This window comes from Cryptomeria japonica, chromosome 5, assembly GCF_030272615.1.
Source record: "Cryptomeria japonica chromosome 5, Sugi_1.0, whole genome shotgun sequence".
In the NCBI taxonomy this organism is placed as follows: Eukaryota; Viridiplantae; Streptophyta; class Pinopsida; order Cupressales; family Cupressaceae; genus Cryptomeria; species Cryptomeria japonica.
The window spans coordinates 835339889-835366796 of record NC_081409.1 but is presented as its reverse complement, the minus strand read 5'-3'; the positions used below and the strand labels follow the sequence as shown (position 1 = coordinate 835366796).

General features: G+C 39.1%; 1 protein-coding gene across 3 annotated transcripts in view; it reads left to right on the top strand.

The window, feature by feature from the left end:
- Positions 1-340: 340 nt before the first annotated feature.
- The window catches only part of LOC131052678 (DEAD-box ATP-dependent RNA helicase 21), a 218892-nt gene continuing 192324 nt past the window's right edge, over positions 341-26908 (top strand). The window contains exons 1-3 of one of the 3 annotated variants that reach the window (XR_009107493.2): positions 341-2001; positions 2124-2204; positions 22587-22666. Coding sequence is in view for 2 of the 3 variants with exons in the window: in XM_057987254.2 (XP_057843237.2) it covers positions 2157-2204; positions 22587-22666 (128 nt within the window). In the remaining variant the exon portion in view is untranslated. The remainder of the gene's footprint in view (positions 2002-2123; positions 2205-22586; positions 22667-26908) is intronic. The other 2 variants (XM_057987254.2, XM_057987253.2) reach the window with 2 other exon arrangements.

Here is a 26908-nt window from a genome sequence, read left to right as displayed (position 1 = left end):
GAGCCTCCTCTAAATTACCAAAAGACATTCACCGATTATCTCCTTAATCAAAGACAAAGTAATAGTGATATAGAGATACAAAGCCCAAACTTACCATAAAGCATAAAATGCACTAAGTATATACTTGCAAATACTAATACTGTTGCACTAAGTATATACTTGCAAATACTAATACTGTTGCAAAAAAATTAAATTAGAAAATTGCCACTCATAATCTCATAGGCAAAGCATTAAACCTACAGTCCTCAAGAAAAGGCAAATGAAGTTTCAATAATATCATAGCAGTTAATACTAAGTTGTAGACCAGTTTGCAAACAATTTCAAGACGGTGAGATTGTAATCACATCATCTTTTTCCTCGCTAGGTACCAACTAGATTATAAATTGCATACCGAGACGTGGTGGGGGACGGAAGTAGAAGTCGAAGCCAGAGCCATGGTATCTTAAGAAAGCCTTTCTCTTCTTGTCGAAGCTGAGAGCTACGCCTCCAGATTTCCGCGAGAAAAATTCTACGACAGCATTTGCGTTCCCATTCTCGTCTTCAACCTTGACCTAGAGGTCTATCCCACCCAGGTTATCTAATTTGCTACCATTCTCCATTGATTCCAACTTTCTTCTACACTTTTGCTTTAGGAAAGTGTCCAACAGATGGCGCTCTCTGTAAATTGCGCTCAATCCAGCCGCGTCCACACAAAGCAAAATAGCATGACTGGAATCTCTGGCAAGGAAATCAATCTCAAAAATAAAAAATGAATAGCTTGAACAGATAAAGCAGAAGTTGTTTACGTTTACCCACAATTTTCCACAAACCTCTCTGGGACAAGTAGTCTCTTCCATTTAGGTTCAAATGTTCAGTAAGTCTAATGTAAAACTGTTGTGGGGAGGGTTCTAATGTGCCAAGGAATTGAGGCAACACTCATGGTTGCCATGATGTCGGGAGGGCTGAATGAAGATGCCCTTATCTGCCATTATTGCTGGGCAGTTTTTTCCATTTTGGCCATTGATGCAGCTGTAGCAACAATGGCAGTATTCAGTATAGATTGGGTTATTTGGATAAACATATATTTTTTTATCCACAAAAAACGGTTCTGAAAGTTCTGTTTATTTTATCCACAGAAAGAAAGGTTCTAAAAGTTCTGTTTATTTTACACTAAGACTTTTCCTTTCTGTCTTGGATCGATTTCCATATTCACAAACCAAATAAAAAATGCAAAGCAGTATACCTTCTCAACAAAATACAGAAATCCTCATTTCTGCTGAGAACTTGGTAGTTTAGTTAAGTTTCTGTCTACCAGATAGGTATTTTTTGAATATCGGAGATTCTATTCACAGATGGGAAGGATTGCTTCATATCCCTGTACATTACAGTCCCCCTTTCCTATTTAGTAACAGCAGAAAATGGAAAGTAGTCTCCATGCTCCATTTATTAAGCTAATATACGTTGTTTGTATTGTTACGAGTGACTGCCCGTGCCAATGCTCTACCTAACAAAGTTGTGTTCTTCTGAAAATTGTTGGTCATGTGTTACGAAAGTTTGTCAGGCTTTAATCTTCCAATCTTTTCCACGCCATATCTTTCTGCTCCCTTTGCCTTTCTATCAGTTCGAAATAATGTAGATTAGGTAAGTAGCGATCGATGGTCACGATCTTTGAGATCGTCTCGCAACTCATTAGACACACTATGGACCATTGATTTGCAAAGTCAGCTGGTGCATCTCATATAAGAAACGCCTTCGGCGTAATAAAAAAAGATATTAATACAGCCGACGGGAATAAAACTATTGATGGCTGAACTGGAAGACCTGCTCGCGCGAAGGATGCATTCTGCAATCGCTCCAAGGGTTTTGAATATTCACTTAAAGATATTTTTCTTTAAATTTTTTTCAGACCATTCTCCGTACGAATGTGAGGTGAACTCAAACGAATTTTTAAGATTTTGATGAACGGCGAATGCTGTGGCATAGGATTTACTCATCACATTGCTTTATAGTTCAGACTTTCAGGTTTTTTACATGTTTTGATTTGTATGACTAGATATTCATTCTTCAATTTCAGTTCCATAATAACTGTTAAGTTAGAGCAAAGCTATAGTTGGGCTCATATCACCTTACAATTGTTTCTGCAGCTGAGTTCTTAGTTCCTGGCAAAGTGACAGATCATGAAACGAGCTTTGGACGAAGCAGGGGAATTATCAGTTCCCAAGAAGGTGCCTTGTGCTTGCATGTATTTATTGATTATTGTATTTGTTCTGTTATGCTAAGAATGGTATGTTAATATCCTCCTTTGTTGCAAGCAATATCCATATATAAATTCAAATTCATGCTTTCATGTTTATATAAAAAGGGTGACTTGTGTTAGGAAAAGTGTCTGGCATAACAGTAAAATCTGAAATAAGTTGTGTTATAGAATAAAGAAAAATAGAAAGGGGAATAACATTCCTTTTTTTTGTAGAACCTGCAGTTAGATGCATTATCGTCCTCCTTATAGTGGCAACCTTGCCCCATTAGGCAAAACCTAACATAAACAAGAAGGGTTGACAACTGACGCATTAAATTTTTTCAAGAGAACCCAACTAAATGTTCAAATAATTATATGCTTATCCTCATATGGTTTAAGGGGAGAGGATAACTACATTATCCGTCCTCAACAAGCCAGCTACATGTGGCATAAGATGGAACCATCCAACATGAAATAGAAGCCATTTGACAGTTTTGTACCTGCCAACAGCCCGGGATACTGCAAAATCGTCAAAAGGATGGTCAACACATTGCATCTGTCGTGGCAGAAATTTTATACTGTTTCAATGAAACAAATTCATCAGTTAATCAGCAGTCTGGACATTCTTTCTGGCAAATGATGATGTCACTGCCATTTGTTTGGCAGCAAGTAAGTCCAGACAAGATTTTTAAAATGTGAACGTTTAGCACAACTTGCTCCTTGATTTCTTCTGGCTGCTCTCAGTTATAAAATTTGACAAGCTTTGAATGACCCTCAATTATGAAAAAAGGTAATCATGATAACATAGAGGGAGAGACTGCGGCATTCCAGGTTTCTTACACTTTCTATAGCATATTTACAGCGCAATCATCAAGTCATGTATATCAACCCATATGTCTCATTGGAATGTGAACTAGGCATCGAAAGTATTTAACTAATAAGGAAATCATATGATGCACTGGCATCAATCTCTTACAGCATTCTCTTCAAACGATACTAACCACAATTAATTCATATATAGAAAAAGATGATTGTAGCAAAAGAGAATTCATGTGTTATTTACTAAGAATATTCTTTAGTATTTACATGAGGATAAATGATATGCACATTTATATACATTCAGGTCTTACAAGGTCACTCCTTCAACATGCAAGGCAACTGAAAGAGTCATGATGCATTGGATGCCTATCTCTTCAACTGTGATTATAATAATCTACTTAAACAACTTCTCAATTATGATGCAATGAATGGGCATGACAAGGAGTTTACACAATTTTTTTAAGGCCATCCATGAACTGAGTCCCAAAGAAGAGAAGTAGATTTTCTCTCACTATCACTTCCCTTGAGTCATAGCAACTCTGGCTCTCAGACTTACACAGCTTGCTCTACTCAACTGGTTTCTTAACCAAAAATTCACAAGAAGATATGAAAGATTGTCAGCAGTCCAGCATTACTAAATTTATGGCCATCTCTGATTATATGTGTCCAGTGGCATAAGGGGATGTGACGAGTGATATGGCCATGGGCATGACCAATGCCAAATGCAATCGCCAATTTCCTCAACACACATGCTGCACTAAATGAAGAAATTGTGCCTCAAATATGATTTTTCCATTGCTGTTGCTTATTTCTCTAAGATACACTTACAAGATAGGCACATGGAAAGAGATAGAAGGGATTTGAGGGAATCGGAGAAATCTATGAATCGGGCATTAAACAAATGCATTAGGAGTGACCAGACGAAAACCTGGAAGCTCTGCTTTGGAGCCCTTTTCTGAGCGAAATGGATAGCGGATCCAGGTATAGATGACAAGGTGCGGCTGAAGGAAGGTGTGATTATTTTGTTGGCTTTGCCTTTGTCTTCAACAGAGCAAATAAAGGTTACAGCTCGATCAGACCCGGTTCATGGTGACCTCGCCATTCCAAGCAGCGGAATATTAGGAAAAACAAACACGGGTACGGAAGCTAATACAGGTCAAGAGAAGTTACAAGACCTCAGATTGGATATGTGCCCCATTAAGGTACACTGGCTATAAGCGCTAAATTGGAACTAATCAGGACATAGGCATTGAGTTGCAGATAACTGCATTAGGTTGTTCAGTTAGCAGATTGATTCTGGGAGCAGACCTATACCATCTTTATTAAGTCATGATTGAAATGCATTTTTATATATAAAAGTCTGAAGACATATTGCAGAAAATTGTACTCTATAACTGTGAGTAGACTATGTTAATGTAATTTTGTTAAACTCCGAGACTGCAATGTTTTGTCACTGATTGTTTTTCCTGAGTTCTTCAATTGAAAATTTAAGGAGATCATTTCAGTAGTATCAGAGCCAAAAATTCTGCCAGCCTGTGGGATGTTAGGGTTGATTACAGAAATGGAAGAAAGGGAAAACGAAATTGCGGACTCTAAAATTGCCAGATGGTATAATAGATATCAAAAGGTGAAAAATCTACTAACATTTCAGGAATATCTAAGTCTGACAAGAAATACTATACCTGTGAATGAGGAGATAATCAGAGTGTTCGATGAATACTCAAGTGAACCTGAAGATGTCAAAGCCACTGAATCTTTTGACAGGTATTACATAAGAAAGAGGAAAGAAGAAATGGATGCTGAATCAAAATCTCAACCGGAAATGAAAAATGTCAAATTGTGTCTACTCAAGAGGGAGTTGATGGTTGTGTGGATGGAGAGCTTAAAATGCTTGAGGAGTTTGCTAATGACACAAGTTCTAAATATGATGAATTAGAGTATTGTCTTAAAGATGGGTTGGATGGAGAGTCTGAAATGAATGAGATGAGTGGAGCCAGAAGAAATATTTAAGGAACAAGAAAATTCAGAAGTTACTATTGAAGAAAGGATGGAAAAGAAAGAGGAATTGAATGACTTGCAGCCTACTAATGTTCAAGGAAAAGATGAAAATCAGTTAACAAGTCTCGAAGTTTGGACTCTCAGCCAAACATGTGGAAGCCCCAAGGAGGATGAAACCATGCTCACAAGTTCACTTCAGCCTTATGTGAGTATGGAGTTGGACAAACAAGAATCAATCCAATGTCCAGATTCCAGCTACATGCAAGGTATGATAGCCTATAGTGAGATTGATTTCCCTTGTTTTGTACACATGATTACACTAGGACTAGAGAAATACTTGTTAAGATCATATGAGGCATATTGCCTGACAGAGCTGATTGTAGAGACGAGGAGATTGCCTAACAATAAGGTCCTACAATTTGATAATAATTGGTTTGTCATGGGTACTTCACCATGGTGTTGGTTGGAGGCAAATAAAATAATAATTAAGGAGGTGCAGGTATGGATTAGTTTAATGATAGCTAAGGCAGCTAGAAGAACAGGTGACTTTCAGCTGGACACACCTCATAGATCAGCACTTAAGAGGAAGCAACTTACTGTGGAAGAAGATGCAATAAAGGACAACGAAGACACCTTGAAGAGGCAGGAACATCATTCTGATTTTCTGAGTTTGACCAGCAATCGTTTGTCATCACATGAGCCTTGCATGGAGGACACTCAAGATTGGATTGATAGGTATGAGGGAGCTGCTCCTGAATGGCATGATTATGAAGACAAATGAAAACATTTGTTTGAATATGATAGACCTCAGGAGTCACATCACTTGGAAGGTCAATTGAGGTTAATTGAAGACATGATTATTGCAACTCTAACTCACATTGATGATACTCATGATAATGGCAGATTATTTTTGGAAGGCTCAAGGGAGACACAAAGGCAGGAGAACTATCTCTTGCAGACTTACAGGTACTCAAAAAAGCTCTGGCTGTGATGAAATCAAATTACCTATACCTACTTTCAGATAGAGATCATCATCTCCAGCTTAATGAGTTATATTTTAATACTCTAAGAAGAAAAGAAGATGAAGTACATAAGCTTACCTATGAGCTTAAGACTACTATGGATTCCTAGAAGAATACTCAAATGGCCCTTCAAGGATCAGAAAATCAAGTTGTTGAGCTTTGTTTGGAGTTGAGTTTGACACATTCCTCATCATCTAAATCATCTACAGCAGCCACATCCAAAGAGCCTCATTATTCCTGACTGTGAAGAGTAGAAACATGGATGAAGAAATTGTGGGACTTTAATGTGGAGTTTTTAGAAAAGAAGACGAAGGTATAACTTGCAACCATGGGACAGAAGTTATGACAGGTGGTACATTTGGTTTTCAGTTGGAGACATCTCTTGAACCAGCAATGTGGATAATCGTCCACTCATTAAAGGAGAAGTAACCAAGTTCTATGAAGGCATCACACAAAGGCAAGAGGAAAGGACTGGTTTCCTGATTTGGAACAGCAGTCCCCTACCTATGCAGACTCATGAGTTGGCAGCCCTTAAACATGAAAATGATAATGTTATGGAGTCTCCCATTGTTGGCACCCAAGATTTGAAAGCCAAACATGAGGTATTTGCTATGGATCCAAGCCACAAGAGGTCTGAGTTTGTATATTTCAGCATGGAAGATGCAAAGAAGATACAAAATATGTTTGATGGATGGCTACAAAAAGCTAGGGAGGCAAAGTTGCTGGCTGCCCAAACAAGATAGCACTTGCAAGAGGTTAAGGAACTCTGCAATCATATAGATAAACCGAGATGACAAAGAGAGGCCTATCTTCAATCACCATTTCTTCCAAGGGAAGAAGACATGGAGATGGAGCATACAGGGGATGATTCTCTTGTGTTGAGCAAGCAAGAAGAACATCCAGATTTGGTGTATAGACAGTGGCAAAGTAACTTGGATAAGCGGAATGAGCCAGTCTTCCCTGTCTAACCTCATCATAGTTGCAAAAGGCTGTATCATGTTGTTGACGTCATAAAGCTTTCCACTGGCCCTGGACTGAAAGATGTTGAAAGTGTGCAGCACATGTTAGAGGATAATGTACCTAGGAGGTTTGGGATTATCATGTTTTCATCAATATCAGTTGCAATGATGGAAGAAAATGATGGTGAATATTTTGACAAAGAGCTGAAGATTAAACAAGACCAACTGGTGAAGGCAAAGGCTGAGATTGATATCAATCTAAAATTTGATTGAAGTGCTTGAAAGATTTTTCACAAAAGATCCAAGACTTGATGTGGAGTGGTGGGTCATGGTTTGGTTACCCCTCAGTTTCTAAAATGATGTCACTATAGGCAGACTCAAAGTAAAGATGAGCAATCTTAGATCCGAGGCAAACCTTGAAATTAAAATATGCCATGCTGCTGCTAAACATGAGCAGATGCATGTAGACACAAATGTTGTTCGCAAACTCATCCCAACTGAGCGTTGTGGGTTAGATAGCAAAGAGGATACAAAGAAAACAGTCTTCCTAATGATACAAGTGTGGCCTGGAAGCAATAAACTGCAGTTGGACAAGCTCTGTCAATTGCCCCAACAATTGCTTTGTCACCTGTTTATTGGCTTCAATGTCAATGGATGGGATCCCAAATTCGAATTCAATTCAAGAACCAAAGATGAAGCCTTTCATCATGGATACGTCATTACTGCATTTGCAAAGACCATTGACTTTATGAAGCTTCAAACATCTCAAGAAGCTTCGAATCCTAACCCTAGGGTTGTAGCTCAAATGTTACCTTTCTTGGGAGGAAGTTTGTTATTAAATAAAGCAGATTTCTTTACTTCTAGAGCAGGTCTAAGAAGTATGAAGATTTTGAGAGAATACGTTTTAGCGGAGAAAACTAATAAGGCTACTGAAGAAGAGGAGGGTGGTGATGAGGAATGGCCCCCAAGGAGTGAAGGAAATAAGTCCATTGATATGCTTGATTCAGGTTCTATTGATGACGGTGAGAAGGCTAGAGCTAATGGAAAAGATGGGCACATATTTAGGAAGTCCCTCAATTATGGAACCTTGGATGCAGCCAACTTTGTTATTGAAGATGCAACTGTTCTGAGTTCAAGAGGAGGCGACGGGTGTATGATAGATGGTTTACTAGATATGGAACTATTGATGTGTCTTTTGTACACGACCAAACACAGAATAAAATACCCAGAGGTATCCTATCCTCTCTTCAATAAAGTTCCTGAATGCTGAAAATTTCGCAAAAGGATCAATCGGAGAAACTTCAAGGTTTTGTTATGTAGGTTCTCAACTCGTGGATAAGCTCTTTGCGGTACGATGTGATTTTGTTGGAATCACAAGGGGACTTACATTCGATGACCTGAACATCTGATTTGCTTTGGATATCACTGGAACGTGGGTCTTTTTTGATCCTTGATTTTTAAAAAAGGAAAAAAGGATAAGGGTTGGAGAGGAATCTAATTCTAACACTAAGAATGTAGGAGCAATGGATGACCTTTGATGAAACTCTAACTTAGTCTTGCTTTGACATGCTATGATCATCTCCACAAGGCTAGTGCGATCTTCTAAGGATAGCTTTATGATGTTCAAATCACCGCTACAAGCACAGACACCGTCAAGTTGATGCATATCGATGAAGAAGCGATAATTGAAGTTAAGGTTAAGTTGAATGATTTCAGTTGACTACACTAGGCAAGTCTGCAATCAACAAACCGCTAGTAGTATGGATATACGAATTTCACCGTTGATCATACAAATTTCTTCCATTCACCTAATAACATGAAATCAAATTTGAGTAGTATAGAGACCATGCAAATTGTTGAATCAACCCATAGAATTCACCATTTCTTCAATGAAGTTTACAAGTCTTTAGCAACAATATCTTGGCAACAATCTTTGCCTTCTCTTTCTACTCTACCCTAAAAAACTAATTGCTCTTGAACTACCACTACTGACTATTGACTGTCTCTAACTATTCACTGACTATTAACTATTAACCTTTACAAATGAGGAGCCAGGGCTTTATATAGAGAACCCTTTACAAACAGATGGCTTTGATTGTCTTAAAATCAATGGCTAGGATTACAAGATAGAAACCCTAATTAGGGTTTGTTACAACAAACTTCCTTAGCCAATTAGAAAATTACATTCTCGGAGCGAGGACCAATAGGAAGCAAGGGTAGGTACACCAAAGTTTGTGCCGCCTCCGATAGATTAGATACATTGAATGTGGTCTTGCTGAGGTGGACCAATTCGATCGAAGGAATGATGACTGGGATGCCACCTTGTCTAATGCTTGTGACTTGGTTGATCCTCCTTTGTCTTTAATATGATGAATGATGTACTTCCTTTGCTTGACCAGGCTTCCTTATTGTCAAGTCTTCCTTCTCCAGTAGCATATCTTGCCTTGAAGTGCTGGCAAAGCCTTTCTTTGTCATCTTGTGGTAGAATGAGGTCTTGAGGCTAACTTGAACTCCTTGAACACCCCTAGTCTCCCAACGCTTCAAAGCACCTTGAGTCCTCTCTTTGTGCATGTGGAATGTCCTTGATGATGATGGACTGGAAGAGGTCGTCCTTGTCCTGGCTTGGTCTCCTCCCATCTGCAAAACAAACCATAAGATGATTAAGGACACATAATAAATTCATTCTAACATAGCATTTTCTACCTTAAATCATCAATAAGAGTTATCAAAATGAAGTTTGCTCAAGATTCTACTCGAGGACAATCCTTGTAAGAATTTCGCTTTGGACCCTTTGGAAGGGTCAGGAGCGAAATTTGCATTCCTGGCCAATTTATACATCATTTCATCATTTCATAATCTTAGGCCTAGCCTTCAAACCTCTTCTCATCATAATCTCACAACTAGCCCTTTGCCTAGCTCAAACAAGGTGAAAAATAGGAGTTTCAAAGGATTTCGCCCTGGACCCTCTGGAAGGGTTAGGAGCGAAATTTGCATTTTAGGACAAAATCTTCACAACTTGTGACCACAACTTGCTCAAATGCATGTCTAAGGATCCCTTTAATCTCAACCAACATCAAGCTTGATGCAAAATTGGAGAAAAATGGAGTTTTTGAGGATTTAACTTTGGACCCTTTGGAAGGGTCAGGAGCGAAATTCATTCTTTAGCTCAAAATCCTTACCTCTTGGACTCATAACCTATTCAAACACATGCCTATGGCCATCTTTAAGTCCAATTCACCTTGATCACTGTCCTGGCCTAGCACAAACTTGAAGGAAAAATGACATTTTGAGAATTTCACTCTGGACGCTTTGAAAGGGTCCGGAGTGAAATTCAAGTTTTTTACTTGATATTTCATTTCCTTCACTCCAATCTATCTTGCAAGGTGAGAATACATCACTTATCTTCCAATCATGCCATAGGAATCAAAGTTCTGGCTTCAATCAAGGGAAAAATAGGTGGTTTGAAGAATTTTGCCTTGGACCCTCTAGAAGGGTCAGGAGTGAAATTCATTTCTTGCTTGTTTTCCCTCATTCAACTCCATTTCTCTCACTTTGTTCTTACTTGATTCTCACCTTTGGATCTATCTCTTAACATAACAACACTTGCTTGACCTCAAAATGGCTAAAAAGGAGAATTTTGCTAAAAACCATGGCCATGGACAGGACCTATAAGGGATTTCGCCCTGGACCCTCTGGAAGGGTCAGGAGCAAAATCCTTGTCCAAGCTTAGAATCTTCATTTTTGGAGGCAACAATCCATTCAAGGGCAATCCTAGGGGCATCCCCCAACTTCTCCCACCTTGGTCTAGGCTTAGCTTGATATAAAAATGAAAGGAAAAGGGTGTTTTAAGGAATTTCGCTCTGGACCCTTTGGAAGGGTCCGGAGCGAAATTCTCCTTCTTGAGTCTTATTTCATCATTTTTCACTTCAATTCACCTCAAAGGTCAAGGAAACGCTACTTCACATCCACCCAAGCCATAAAAACCAAAGACTTGACTTGCCTTGAAGGGAGAATAGGTGATTTTAAGAATTTATCCCTGGACCCTTTGGAAGGGTCAGGAGCGAAAATCATGTTTTTGCTCAATTCCTTCAAATTCATTGATTGCTAGCAACTCAAAGTCACTCCTAAGGACATCCCCAATCTCAATTCACCTTAGTCCCCACTTGACTTAGCCCAAAATTGAGGGAAAAGAGTGGTTTTGTGAAATTTCGCTCTGGACCCTTTGGAAGGGTTAGGAGCGAAATTTCAAGTCTAGGCTTGACTCTCCATCTTTTCAACTCCAATCTTCTTTACAAGTTAAAAATACACCATTCTTCACCCAAGGAACAAGGTTTGTGGCCTAAACTTGGAAGCACATGGGGCTTATGAAGAATTTCGCTCTTGACCCTTTGGAAGGGTTAGGAGCGAAATTCACAATCTTGGACAAGATCCTCACTTTTCAACACTTTCAATCACTTCCTAAGGCCAAAACATATCAACCTACCCCACTATGACCAAAGAACAAGACTTTTAGCGCAAACAAGGAAGAAAAAGGTGTCTTCTAAGAATTTCGCTCTGGACCCTTTGGAAGGGTCATGAGCGAAATTCACATTCTTGATTGATTTCTCACTTCTTTCATCCAATCCATCTTCAAAATTGATCAAACTCACCCTCTTGCCATATTCAAGTCCACTTGCTATCCACTTGGCTCAAAAGTCTTCATTTTCAATGCCTTAGGCCAATATTGAGGGTCAAATGAGGATTTCGCTTTGGACCCTTTGGAAGGGTCAGTAGCGAAATTCTCATTTTGAGCTAATTTCTTACTTCCTTTCTCCTTTTCATGCCTTGGACACATTTTGTTAGGCTTCCTTCCATCATGACCATGCAAATTTGCTCGTTAAGTTGACACATAGCTTCAAGATTTTGTGAAAAATAGGGTTTTATATGAATTTCGCTCTAGACCCTTTGGAAGGGTCAGGAGCGAAATTCCTCCTTGGCCTCAAATCCTGACTTCATTTTCACATTTCTTCACTCCAAATAAGTGTTTTGCCTTCACAAATGCCTGGGAATGAGCTAGTTCATGACTTTGGGCAATGTAGAGTGTCTTACAAAGGAATTCGCTTTGGACCCTTTGGAAGGGTCGAGCGAAATTCCTATTCTAGGCTTGATTCACTTTGGAATTGACTTGACTTTGGCCTAGACTCACACCTTGATGCATATCCTTCCATATCCTTGCCCATTCGCTCAACCACTCTTTGTCTTAGGTGAGATCCTGAGTCCTTGGTGAATTTTCGCTTTGGACCCCTTGGAAGGGTCAGAAGCAAAATTGAAATTCGCTCTGGACCCTTTTGAAGGGTCAGGAGCGAAATTTGACATTTTAGCCTCTCCATCAAGATTCATTTATGGAATATAACATTGAAGTATAAGTGACATTTCCTTATACTTTAAGTTATATTCCATATATACCGTAAAGGATGTTTGAGAGTGGTTTCGGACCTCCAGGACTTATAATGAAAAATCTAGTTTTTGGAGGATTCTTCAATTTTCCAGACTTTGTCAAATTTCAAGATCAGGAAGACATTTAGTCAAATTTCAAGATCAGGAAGACATTCTAGACTTAGCCAAATTTCAGGGCATTTGAAGATCAGGATGACATTCCAGACTTCATCACTCACCAACTTGACCTAACTCAGACCTTCAAAGAGGATATTCACTCACCAAGCAAGACACAATTAGCAACAAGAGCAAAACCAAGCCCTAAGGAAGACTTTCAAAGAAACCCTAACCCAGAGCATCCACTGACTCACCTTTAGCTAAAACAGAGCTTGCTATCTTAGCGATCCCTCTGGCAACACTTAGAATGCAAAGGCTAACAGACAAAACCCTAAAAGACCTAGAAAAACAAACCCCGGAAAGCAAAAAGTAGGGGTCCCCATTTGCAATGGGGCGATGTGTGAATACGTCACAACAGGAACCAATTCCTAAGCTTGTTGAGGAGCCATCTTTTTCAGTTTTTGATCGTATTGTTCTACAAACATTCCAATGGAGCCTACTTACATGGAGAAAGGGGAAGTTTAGTTGCAGAATATTGGTAGAGCTATTGAACAGGGTATATAAACAAGAAGATAGAAACGATGTTGATCAACAAGTAGGTTCTTCTATACAACCGATTCTTGTACTTTGTTATCAAAGTGATATTGGGATTATGTCACATAAAGCTGACTTTTCAGACTTTGGAGTTGATAATTTTGTAATAGGCAAATGGGAACAAAAGGAATTGCTTAGCAGAAATAGAGAAATGAGTCCATCTGCTGAGATATTTTTTGTTTCTACCACTCAACTAGGTGAACACTGTATGGGGGAAATTGCTTGCACTGCTGTTTTGGCAGCTGTTATTGCTGATTGGTTACAAAAAGAATCAATTTCTATGCCAATTTACTTATAAAGTCGATAGGTGTTTTTATTCTGGGCCGAAGGGATTGACGATTCGGGATGGAAAATGAACGCTGCAGGATAGAGATTTTCCTGTGCGCGCTAGGGCTTCCCTAGCCGCGCCGCCTGTCTGTGTGCGTGAAGTGCTGTGCGTTGGGGTTTGTGTGCTGACTGTGGGTGTGGGGAGTGAGCAGTTTTGTGCATGGGTTATCGGTGGTTTTGCCCATGGCGACGCAGTTGGTATCCGCTAGTCTGGTGGTAGTTGGTGTTGAGGTGCCCCAGAATGGTTCTTCTTCGTGTCTGCATGGCACTTCTTCGGGTTTGCATGCACAAAAACTAGAGTCTTTTTATGAGGGTGAGGGCTAAAAAATGAAGAAAGTTAATGGTTGCTTCCCTAGATGTCAAGATCGTCTGGTTCTGGTTATTTCTCTGGATTCAATTATGGACGATGTCTCGTATTGGAGTCGTCACGCTCTCATTTGCAAATTTCTTGGCATTCGTATTTCTCTGTCGGCATTGGAAGCCTGGATAAGACGATCATGGCAGGTTGAGGGTGATATGGATATTATGCTCGCTGCGATTAGCTACTTTATGGTCTCTTTTTCCAACCTTGTTGATCAAAATCGGGTATTTGAGGGAGGACCCTATTTCTATAATCATGCGGGGCTATTTATCAAACCCTGGCATATGGGTATGGGTTTTAATTTTGCTGAGGAATTACCTTCTAGGGTTCCTGTTTGGGTTCGTCTACCGCGACTTCCACTGGAGTTTTGGAGGAATGATATTTTGTAGCGGATTGCTGCTCTGCTTGGGAAGCCTGTTGTGGTTGCTCAACAAACCCTTGATCGTAAGGTAATTTCTTATGCTCGTATTTGTGTGGAAATTGACTTGAATAACCCCTTGCCAGATTCTCTTGAAATCTGTCTTGGCTCCTCTTCTTGGGTTCAGCCGCTTGATTATGAGTCCTTGCCTTTCTGCTGTCGTGTCTGTCATGAATATCGACATCTTCAATGGCAATGTCCTAAGGTTAATAAAAATTCACGCTCTAATAGGTCCTCTCCTTCTTCACCGCCTAAGGAAGCTGAAGCAGACACAGGGAAAGCTCCAATGAGTGATACTTATTTGGGTAAGGATAAGGAAGGATTTGTTCCTGTTAAATCTCGGGCAAGGAATCGTGGGCAGAAAAGATCTTTCAATGATAGGCAAACTGATGAGGGCCTCAATCGGTTTGAGGTATTGAATTCAGGCCTTAGAGGAGGGAATTCCGGTGGATGCTATTCTGAATAAGGATTCAGGTTCTGATCCCCACATTTCACAAGATATTGTTATGGTGCATGATCCACATGTTGTTCAGGATCAAAATGTGACCATGGATGAGCCTTTGCAAGAGGACATGGCTCTTGCAGATTTGGCTAAGGTAGTTTGTGATAGGAGTAAGTGTTCTTCTCACAGTCTCGGTGTGCAACAACACCCTCTCAAGAAAGGTTCTTTTGCTCCTTCTACAGCTGGGCGAAAGAAGGATCTTGAAAGGATTAAACTTATTGGAGATTTATTGGTGGAGTCTGGGTCAGTTAAGACCATTGATGCTCACTTTTCCCCATCTCCTCCATATGATTGTTCTCTCTTAGAATGTAAGGGGGTTGAATAGCACCTCCCGTCAAAAGGATATTCATGATTTGATTGCCGTTCATTCTCCGGACATCTTCTGTGTTTAGGAGACTAAGGTTTTTGTTGATGTCATGCTTCAGTATGCTTCTCGTATCTGGTATTTCGGCCAATGTCAATGCATTGTCTCTCACGATAATTCTGGAGGTCTGGCTCTTTTTTGGGATCCTCGTAAGATTGCTCCCCTTTGGTGGATTTCTAGTCATTCTTCTATCTCCATGGTTGCTTCCGCATTGGACTCTGGGGAGACTATTCTTATTACTAATGCCTATGCTCCAATTGATATCCGAGGTAAAATTCAGCTTTGGGCACATCTTAGGTTTGTCTACTCTTGTGCTCCTTATCTTCCTTGGATCTTGGGAGGTGATTTTAATTCAGTGTTGAGTCTGGAGGAGAAGAGAGGAGGGTTGCCTAGATTGGGTCCATCTTCTGATCTTTTTTGAGTTCAGGTGGATTTGCTTGCTTTAGTGGATGTTAAGCCTTCTAATGGGATTTTTACTTGGAATAATAGACAGAGTGGAGAGGAAGCTATTTCTGAACGGTTGGATAGGTTTCTTGTCTCTTGTTTTTGGGTTGGCGGCGGTTTGGTTACTATTTCCGAAATTCTAGACTGGAAAGGTTGTGATCACTAGCCTATTAAATTTTCTGCTTCTTCTTTTGCTGCTCCAAAGAATCCTCCTTTTAAATTTCAGCTTATGTGGCCTCGGGACTCTTCATTGCATGACTTAGTGGGAGGCCCTGCTTTTGGCACAACTATGTATTTCTTTGTCAAGAAACTTCAATATGTCAAATATCACCTTAAGAGATGGAATATGTCATGCTTTGGTCATCTTAAGTCCAGGAAGAGGAGTGCTTTGGAATGTCTTGCTGTGATTACTCGCCAGATACGGGATAATGGTTTCTCGGATGGTCTTGGAAAAGCGGAATCCCAAGCTTTGCGCAATGTGGAGTGGGAGCTTCGTGAGGAGATTTTTTGGAAACAAAAGGCTCGGGTTGATTGTCTTCAGGAAGGGGATACGAATTCTGCTTTTTTTCACCACTCTGTTCAGGCTTGTCGTAATAAGGGGTATATTTCCTTTTTGGTTACCTCAGAAGGACTTCAAATTTCGTCTCTGTCAGCTATGTCTCGTGAGGCTTGTCAATACTACTCTGATCTTTTTACTGAAGATTCCCCTCCTGCTGTGGACGAGGAGAATTTGATTCTTTCCTGTATTCCCTCTCTGGTGACCAATGCTATGAATGCCTCTCTCATTCGTCCGATTTCATTGCCTGAGTTAGAGGATGTTGTGTTGGAATGAACAAAGGTAAAGCTCCAGGTTGGGATGGTTTTCCTGTTGAATTTTTCAGGAATTTTGGGATATTATTAATTTGGATTTGGTGGAGGTGGTTCGGGAATCTCTTCGTTGTAAGCAGATGCTCCAAGCTTTGAATTCTACTTTCTTGATTCTCATCCCCAAAAAGGATGGTGCCGATAAACATGAGTATTTTTGCCCGATTGCTCTCTGTAATGTGGTATATAAGATTATCACTAAGCTGATTGCAGAGAGGCTCAAAACTTGTCTTCCTCTTGTGATTTCGGAGGAACAAGGGGGTTTTGTGGCTGGTAAACAAATTTTGGATGGGGTGGTGGTGGCTTCTTAGGTTATTCACTCTATGGCGACCTCAATGGAGGGATCTATGTTCATCAAATTGGATATGGCCAAAGCTTATGACAAAGTTAAGTGGAGTTTTCTTATAGAAATTCTTTAAGCCTTTGGTTTTAGCATAGAGTGGGTGAATTGGACTATGAGTTGTGTCACTTCTTCGTCTTTCTTGATTATTGTGAATGACGAACCTTCGGAGCCTTTTGGGGCTTCTCGTGGTCTTCGCTAAGGGGATCCTCTTTCACCTTACCTGTTCATTATTATGGCTGAGGGTCTGGGCCGTTTTCTTAAGTTTCATGCTTCTAAGGGCCTTATTCATGGTTGGCAATGGGGCAATGGTTTGCCACAGATCTCACATCTCCAATTTGTAGATGATACTGCTCTTATGGGTTTGGCTCGTATTAGGGAAGTTGAGTTTTTCCGGCACGCCTTGGATATTTACCTTGCTGCTTCAGGTCAGAAAGTCAATGAGCATAAATCTTCCATCTTCTTCTTTAATACTCCTCAGGCCATTCAGAGGCGGATTGCTGATATCCTGTGGTTTCAGGTTGGGTCTCTTCCCTTTGTTTATTTGGGCATTCCTCTTGCTGTTGGAAGACACCCCAGGTCTTCTTGGCAGATTCTGCTTGACAAGTTGCGTCAGAAGGTTAATCATTGGACTCATCGGTGGCTATCTATTGCTGCTAGATTGACTCTTTTAAAATCTATTATTCAAGCTTTGCCTACTTACAGATGTTTTGTTCAAGCTGCTCCCATGTATTTTCTTAAGGAATTTGATACCCTCTCTTGGCAATTTCTTTGGAGTGGTACTTTGTCAACTGCTAAATGGAGCCTTGTTAAGTGGGACACTATGTGCAGGCCTAAGAATGAGGGTGGACTTTGTTTACGTTCTACTATTTTAAATGGGCAAGCTCTTGCTGCTAAGTTATATTGGCGTTGGTATCAACTTTGGGCTCGTATTCTCACCCATAAGTATCTTCCAAATGTTAATGTGTTTGATGTTCCTCACTTTCCTGTGGAGGGTCGTGGTTCTATGATCTGGGGGCTCAGTTAGTTAAGAATGGGCTCTTTTGGATCTGTCATACAAGGTCTCAAGCTCTTTTTTGGCTGGATTCCTGGGATGGTCGTCCTCCTATCCTTTCTACTCATCCCCATCTTTAGTCCCTTTCTTATATGTTTACTGCTGCTAGTTGGGATACTGTTGCTCATCATAAGATTGCTCATAATGGAGGGCTGGTGGCTCGTTCTCATTGGAAAAATCCTTCTGAATGGCCACTTGGAGGTTCTGCAGAAGATAGAAAAGAGCTGGCTCAAATTCTTGAGTCTTGTGAGTGTACCACCTTGGCGGGGAATGATGTCTTGGCTTGGGCAAGTAATGATTTGTTTGGAAAGTTTTCTAGTTTCTACTGGCTATCTTGAGTTGGTGCGGCAGACTTTTGGGAACATTCAGGTCCCTTGGTGGAAGCAAGTTTGGTATAAGTTCTCTTGGCCAAAGTGTAATTTTTTCATGTGGCTGGTGGTCCACAACCGGTGCCTCACTTGGGATAGTTTATGTAAGCGTGGTTTTCAGGGCCCCTTGATGTGTGTGTTGTGTTGTAATAGTGAAGAGAGTGTCTCTCATCTCTTCTTTCAATGTTCCTGTACTAGACTTATTTGGCACTTTTGGTGGGAGTTGGGGAACCAATTCCGTTGGCATGTCTCTTCTTTGGCTGAGTTTTTTGCTCGTTGGAGCAAGGCACCGACCAAAACCTCTTTTCTTCAAGTTGCTTGGTCTCTTGGCCCTTCTTTTATTTTTTGGCATATATGGTTGGAGAGGAATCGTCGGATTTTTCAAGATGTGTTGCTGGGAACCCACCCCTTGTGGTGGAAAATTCTCCACTCTTTGGGAGAAACTATTTCTGCAAAATGTGATTTGTCTGAGGTTGTGGATCCAGGTGATGTTAGTTACTACAACCAGCCCCATCTTCCTCCTCCACAACGCCAACTCAGGAGAAATAGATGTAGACACCCTCTTCGGAAGATAAATCGGGTGGGGAGGTGGTGTCCTCCTCAACAGGGCATTCTAAAAATTAACACGGACAGGTCTTCTCGGGGAAACCTTGGTCCTGCTGGTATTGGCGGCATTGGTAGAGATAGCTTGGGGACCATTCAGTTTCTCTTTTCTATTTATAAAGGTTGTCACACTAATAATTTGATGGAGGCTCTCGCCATTTTATTTGCCGTGGAGCGTGCTTGTGCTCTTGGCTCGAGTAGGCTCATTTGCGAATCAGATTCTTAGGTGGTGGTGAATTTGCTGACTCGACAACATTCTACGGATGTTAGTTGGCAGTTGAGTTTGGTTGTTAACCAGATTCTTCATTTGTGTGATTCTTTGGTTTCTGTTTCTTTCACGCATATCCCTAGGGAGTGGAATGGTGTTGCCGATTGTCTCGCCAAATGGGCCTCTGAGCACATGCATAATTGGTATATCATGGATAATGGTCAATTACCCCTAGATTTGTCTCATCAGTTAGATCACTTAGTGGATCTTGACAGGTCTGTTTGATGCCCTTGCTTTGTACTTCTTCTGCTTTGAATAAATTTTGACCCTTCCTTTATTCAAAAAAAAATAAAAATAAATTATAAAGTCACCATCTGATATGTTGATACAAGAAGGGACCCTAAAGTGGAGGAAACTGTAGGAAGTTGAGGTCAAAGGAGTGAGGCTTTTGGATGGGCATTTTGTGTTGGGAATTGTATTACAGGCATATATATTGAAAATTGATAAACACACAGCAAAGAACCAGTTGCTATTTAAAGGACTGCAATTGATGAAGACAAGACCAATATGAATTTCCTGCCTATCATTTAGGGAGTACAAAATGTTGGTTGCCAACGAGATTCAATAATTTTGGAATAGGAAGAAGTAGAGTCTCGTGTGAACAACACAACATCACTTGAGAATCAGTGGGATAGAGGAAAATTTTGGTCATGATAGAGGGATTCAATTCTGATTCCCTGACCTGATTTGATAATTATTTGATTGTTTTCCTTCATGTCCCTCCTTCATCGTGGTCCTTCCTATTTTATACCTTTATGTCTCTTTGAGGAGGAGAGACAACCTTTTGGAAGTGGCTGCCCCTTTAGAATGGTCACAACCCTTTCTTAACTGTGTCTCTTCATGTTCGATCCTTAATGACAACTCTTCACCAAACGTTGCCATTTTCACTCCTTAATCCGCTTAAGGATCTTTGGATATCTTAATCGCTAGGTTTATAAATTGCTGCTTGTGCGATTTGTATAGACACTGATCATTGCTGTTGTTAACCCCTGATCGTTGCCTTGTATGAATTTAAAATTTGTGATGTCTTATAAATAAGACAAATTTTCTGTTGATTAACATAAGGTTAATACTACTCCTTAGGTGGGGGCATGACAAAGGGTTATCAGGAGGATTGATAGTTGTCTCAATATTGTCCAAATGTGCAAGATTCTACAAGGAAACTTCACTTTATGATGGAGATTCAAGATCTCCATTCAATTGCTTGATTATGGTCCAAAGAGACAGGGTAATAGATCTTACTTGAGGTAGTGATTTTTTGATTCCTTTTCCCCATAGTTCTTGATCCAATTTGATGACAAAAGATGAAAGTTTTATACTTGAAAACATGATTGAAACCCACAGAATTAGGACTTTATATCCATTCATTGATTCCAAAGCAACTTGTATAAACCCCCTAGAGAAGTAGAAGAGTGACACTTTATACGTGGTTTGTTTTAATACATGGTCTCCATATAACTATATTAGCACTCAAAAAAGTGAACCCTCCTTAGCCCATTACACCCCACCCCTTAAAAAAGAAGAGTTCTAATACATGATCTCCCTAGAATTGTTTGTGCATTTAAAAAAGTGAACCCCCCTCCCCCTAAAAGTTTTAATTTACTATCTTTACAAACCCTCAAATTGGGTGATAAAAAAATTTAGCAGTTGAAATACAAGAATTGTAGAAAAGGAGCTTTGAAAAGACATAAAATGATCAAAATAGCACCTTGAATGGTGTCTAGAAAATATTTGCTTCAAATATTGCAAGTTATAACCAGATATAATGATTTTGCTTGCTTTTGTCATAAAAAAATACATCAAAAATTAGAATAGCAGGGCCAACTTTTTATCATCTTATCTATCTTAACACTGCTCCAAATCCTTATTGTGACATTTTTCAGAAAGCTCTTGAAGTCTTATTTCCAACTAATCCAAAATCACTTTTTTTGGAGACCTATGTGAGGATGACATCATGATTGCATATTTTAACACCTACACAATGCTTGTGCAAGTGAATGGTATGGTTTGTATGACGATGGTTTAGAAAAACTTTTGCAGGGCTTTGGGTGAAATTGTACAAAATGGTTGAATTGATAGACAATCCTTAGGTTTGGGGTACTTCGGGTGCGATAGCAAGGTTAGAATCACTTTAGAATATTTAAACACCTACACAATGCTTGTGCAATTGAATGGCATGGTTTGTATGACAAGGGTTTAGGAAATTTTTTGCAGGGCTTTGGGTAAAGTTGTACAAAATGGTTAAATTGATAGACAATCCTTAGGTTTTGGGGCACTTTGGATGTGATAGCAAGGTTAGAATTGACCCAAAATGCTATAAAAATAGCATGACCTCCAGAAAATATAGGTAACTCCCAAATGCAAACCCTTGTAGATTTGACTCCTAATATTCAATTTGGATGAAATGATAGGTAAAATTAATTATTTGGACCCTTTGGATACAATGGTGAGCTTGGATTTGCTCTACCATTCATCCAAACAAACTTGCAACTCAATGCCACTCTTGAAGCTCTAGATCCTCAAGTGAGTTTGGCAAGCTTAAGGTTTTAGTGCCATTTTAGACTTGCATAGTTGACTATGCTATCACTGAAGATCTCAATGAAAAAAGCAAGTCACAATAGCAGAATTGCACAAGGCAATTGAAGATTGGAGATGCAACTGAGTCCAAGTCTAAAATTTGTGTGATGTGCAATAATTAGTTTGATGTGGACAACAGAAGTTCAGACCAACATTTGAGTAGTTCAAAGTGGATTACGGTGAGTTTATAGTAGATTCAAAGAGTGAATTTGAGGACTACACCGTTTTCCCAATTGTGCACTATAATGGGGAAGAGGAAGTTGTAAGTTCTTGTAATTTGTAACTTTCATGGATATACAATCTATGATGATGGTTTTTAACGGCAATCATTATAAATTCATATCATTTATCAAGAGGCTATGTTATTCTCATGATGATATGATTTTGTACTCTATTTGTATTTAAATCTAATATAAATCTCTATTATACATTTTATACATGTTGTGCATAAGTTTTTTTTCAAAGAAATTTAAGAATTTTTTAATTTCCCAAGTTGAAATTTATTTGGTCTGCTAAGTGTAAGTATGCAAGCTATGATAACACCTAGCTAAGTAGGTTCAACTCAGGTGCAAACTAATGCAAGTAAAATAAACTAAATCTATAGGAAATAAAATGCACCAACAAAAATTAAGTAGGAAAACACATAGACTGCAAAGGGAAACAAAGGAGATAGCTGCCGAAATTGATTGTCTTACATTTTTTAATTTATTTGGTTTAAATAGATGTACAAGGATAAGGCAGTGTGTTAGTTGGATTAATTGAAACTCATTTAAACAGCTCAAAGCAAAGTTGTAATTGCGAGGAAAAGTGTTTACAATACATTTTTACAGCTTTATCCTCAATTAATTTTTCTATGTCTGTAAGCCTCTAGCCAACCCTTAATCTGTAATCAACATGCTTGCTTTTCCAACTTTGTTATTTTAAAATGTTATATTGATAAGTCTTTTTTGTTTGTAGCCTGTGTTTTTAACAAAATCTCAAAGAGAGCAGCTTGCATTGCAACGTCATGAAGAGGAAGCTTCCGAACAACGAAAAAGGTGCATTCTGCATATGTTAAGCCCTTCATTATTTGGCACTGGTTGATTGATTGCAATATCATTTGTGACATTCATCAAGCTGCGTTGCATTCTTTCTCTTTTGTTTCTTCATTTTGACTATATTTTTATGGTAAAATGGTACCATTATGAATGCTATCTATTAGGGCTGTTCAGTCAGATTTGCAAAGTTAATAATTCAAAGATAAATAATATGTCAAGAACTTTGTTATAGTACATCAAAGATTCAAATGCATCAATATTATTATAGATGCACTATTCCCAAGTATTTGAAATTCTTATTTTTATCATTAAGAAAAGTCATCACTTACTATCATGTCTCATGCCCTCCCCTCCATCATCTGATCTTACTTTCATTACCCAAACCAGCAAGTTTTCTTTCATAGTGACCAATAGCCAAGTCATAATAAAGGTAAACCTCTTTGAGGGGGCCCATGATCTCATTCCAACTCCCTATGGCTCTTCATCAGAAGCTGAATTTCAGAATTACACTCTCTGGTAGCCAAATCATATCTGCAAAGAGGAGCTAAAGTACTTCATCCAGAAACATTCTCAGGAAATCATCATCGGGCCTTCCTTTCGACAAAGTAAGATAATGGCTGCTACCTCAGACTTTGGAAACATCTGAAAGCACACTTCCGTGGGTGAAATGGAAAATAGCCTATGGCTGCTCAGAGAAAATGCTTTGATTTGCAGATTAACAGGAGCCCTTCTAGGACCCAAAACCTTGAGGATTTGGGTTCAAGAGAAGTGGGACTGGGAACTAGTAACATTAGTGAACATCTCAGTGATGCCAAATGAACACTTTATATCAATGTTCTCCACAAAGCAAGGAAAGGATCAGGATTTTTAGGAAGGATTCTGGTTTCTGAAAATTCAGGTCTTTTCATAAAATGTTGTTCCCAGCTTTCAATCCCATTGAAGATCTCCATTATACTGCTTCTCTATGGGTAAATCTCTCCTTAGTCCCTAGTAAATTCTGGCAGGAAAAATCTCTTAGGGAAATTGTTGGAGATAATATGGCACAATATCCAAATTGAGGAAACATCAGGGAGTCAGAATTGATGTGAACTTAGATATAGAAAAGCATCTGCTGTACAGCACTTATCTGGATATGGGTGGGATTGAATGTGAGCAGCCAGTGGATAACAAGAACATCAACTTTGTCACCTTTGCTGTGAACATGTACATATGGCAAAAGTTTGTCTTAGACAAATAGTCTAAGTTACTGGTTCTTCCCCTTTTGGCCTGGGTTCTGGTTCTGGTTCTTGCCCGGTCCTGGTTCTCCCCGGGTTCCTCTTGGGTCCTTCCCAGGTGGCCGGGTTCCTTGTGGGTCCTTGACCGGGCAAGAACCAGAACCAGAACCAGTAACTTAGACTATTTGTCTAAGACAAACTTTTGCCATATGTACATGTTCACAGCAAAGGTCGAACCTAGGAGGACCTGCATGAACCCAGGCCCGTGGTTTCCCAAAGACGGGGCCCACGGGTCAACAAAAACAATAAAAAACAATTAAAAAAGACTTTTTCAAATAGTTTTTTTATAATAAAACTCTAATTCGTCCCTTTATGACTTTTTAAAAAAGACTTGAAACTTGAATATTATCTTTTTTGCAAATTATGAATATGATATTAGACTTTAGTTATTAGTTTATTGATTACATTTGTGATAAATGAATATTTATTGGCATTGGCAATTAATAATTATGGATTTATCATTTATCATTTATCATTTATGTATGGAAAGTCATATTGTATATTTTATTTTTGTATGGATTGTATATATTGACCATATATATATATATATATATATGTACGGACGAACCCGTACCCAAGATTTTTTTTTTTTTTTTGCTGAATCCGCGAATCCGTACCCGAATCCGAACCCGAACCGGTAACATAGCAAATAGTTATTCAACTACAACAAATCAGCCAAAAACAAATTGAGATGAATGTCACTTTGAGAAAGAGGCAAATAACCGATAACAAATAAACAGCTTCCAATCTCCAAACCAAATCTTGATCAAGAGAAAAATATGGATATCGAAGCAAAAAGGACATTCCAGTGCGCTTATGCCAGAAAAGGTGAAAGCATAGCCCCCACAACCCCCACCTGCAAATTAAATACATTAAGAAAATCATTTTGAAGCTCTAACTGAGATAGATAGTGATATAATGGAGGTTACATAAAATGATCAGAGGACATCCAATGCTGATCAGCCAAACATAAGTAAATCAATGTAAAGCTATACAGGCTGCAATCAGTCCTCTTCCTCAGAAAGAACAGTGTAAAGATTCACCTCAGTTCACCTCTATAGCAAGTACTTCCAAGTCAATTGGAAAGGGTAAAACAGCATAATTGAAAACAAAACTGCAGCTGATTACAACCTGGCCATTATTATTATAAATCTTTGTTTGAAGAAGGAACTTAAAAAGAAACCAACAATGAATCTGCATACAGCGAATCATCCTACCACAGTCTTCTCACTCAGCTTAGTAGAGTTTGAAATGGGAACTCAATAATATGGAAAATGAAATGGTGCTGCTTATGGTAATGTTCGACACTACTCAATCCTAATAATGTGGATTCTCTGATACAGTGCCAGGTGTATAGTGTCCCCATTAAGTATCATTTCCTCAAGGAAAAAATCAGGTCTGAAAAAATGGATTAGGTGACCACTAGATCTGGTTCCCGTAGAAGTACAATGTAAACAAGAATCAATCCTTATAACCACAATAGGGTCTGGAACTAGCAATCAAATGAAGGTTTTTGTCCTTAAATGATTTGAGTGAGTACTCGCAAGTTCAATCCAGCAACATTTTGTAAGAGAAATCTTAAACTTATGCACAAATGAGCACCGACAGCTCTTTTTATAGCTTTTTAGGAGAGAATTTGTAATTTAAAATTATAATTCTTCCTTTTCCCTCAAAAATGACTTTTTTGAAATAATAATAACATTTCATGTGCAAAGGCCCCTTTAACTAGGCATGAAACTTTGAAAGCACTTCATTACCTTTCCAGCGAGCTATTACACTAAGTAGTCTTTTTATTATTTCTTAACATTAGACCTTATTAGTGAAATTGTAATTAATTGTTTAATAACTCACCCAACTTGTGGAAAGCATTGAAAATATTACTGAGAAGTAATTGGTAAAAACTTAATTGTATTTACAAATGATCAGAAAGATCATTAAATAGAATACAACAGATCGATGTTTCTAAAAGAAACAATCGATGAAGAATGAAAAAATAGAAAGTTCTAATATATACAAAATTATATCATATTGACCATTAAATAAATAAATAATATTATTCTAATACCCTCCCTTAATGGTCAATCTGTCAACAACACCAAGCTGCCCCCTGAATTTAGCAAACTTATCTGGGTTGAGAGACTTGGTGAGAATGTTTGTAGTCTGATCCGCAGTTGGAACATACTGCAATTGAACCGAGCTGTATATAACAAGCTTTCTGATGAAGTGAAAATGAGTTTCCATGTGCTTGGTTCTTTCATGGAAGACCGGAGTTTCGGCAAGTTTGAGAACTCCCTGTTTATCATAGAACAAGGGAGTCAGGCCTGCTTGAGATATTTGCATATCCGCAAGCATCCGACGAAGCCAAACTGCCTCACAAGTTACCTTAACTGCTCCTTGATACTTTGCTTTTGTTGAGGAGAGAGCCACTGCTTGTTGCTTTTTACTAGGCCATGTGACTGCACTAGATCCCAAACTGAACACATACCCATATGTTGATTTCAATTTTCATGTCATCAACCGAACCTACCCAACCTGAATCTGTGAAACCACTGAGTCTAGGATCGTGACTTTGAGTGTAAAGAAGTCCATAATTAGAAGTGCCCTTCACAACGTAGCACACGCTTTGTTGCTACCCAATGATCAGCCTTGGGGGCTATCATGAAGCGTGAAATGTAGCTCACTACAAAACTGAGATCAGCTCTAGTAGAATTAAGATAGATGAGACTACCCACTAGTTGCCTGAATGTTGTTTCATCTACAGGAGGAGAATCAGACTTGGCTGACAACTTCAGTCCTATCTCCATAGGTGTAGAAGCAGGTTTACAATCCTGCATTCAAAACCTGGCAAGCAAGTTCTTGGCATACTTAGATTGAGAAATAAAAATGCTACCATTAGTTTGCCAAACCTCAACACCTAAACAATAATGGAGAAGCCCCAAATCTATCATATCAAAAGCCTTGCATAGGT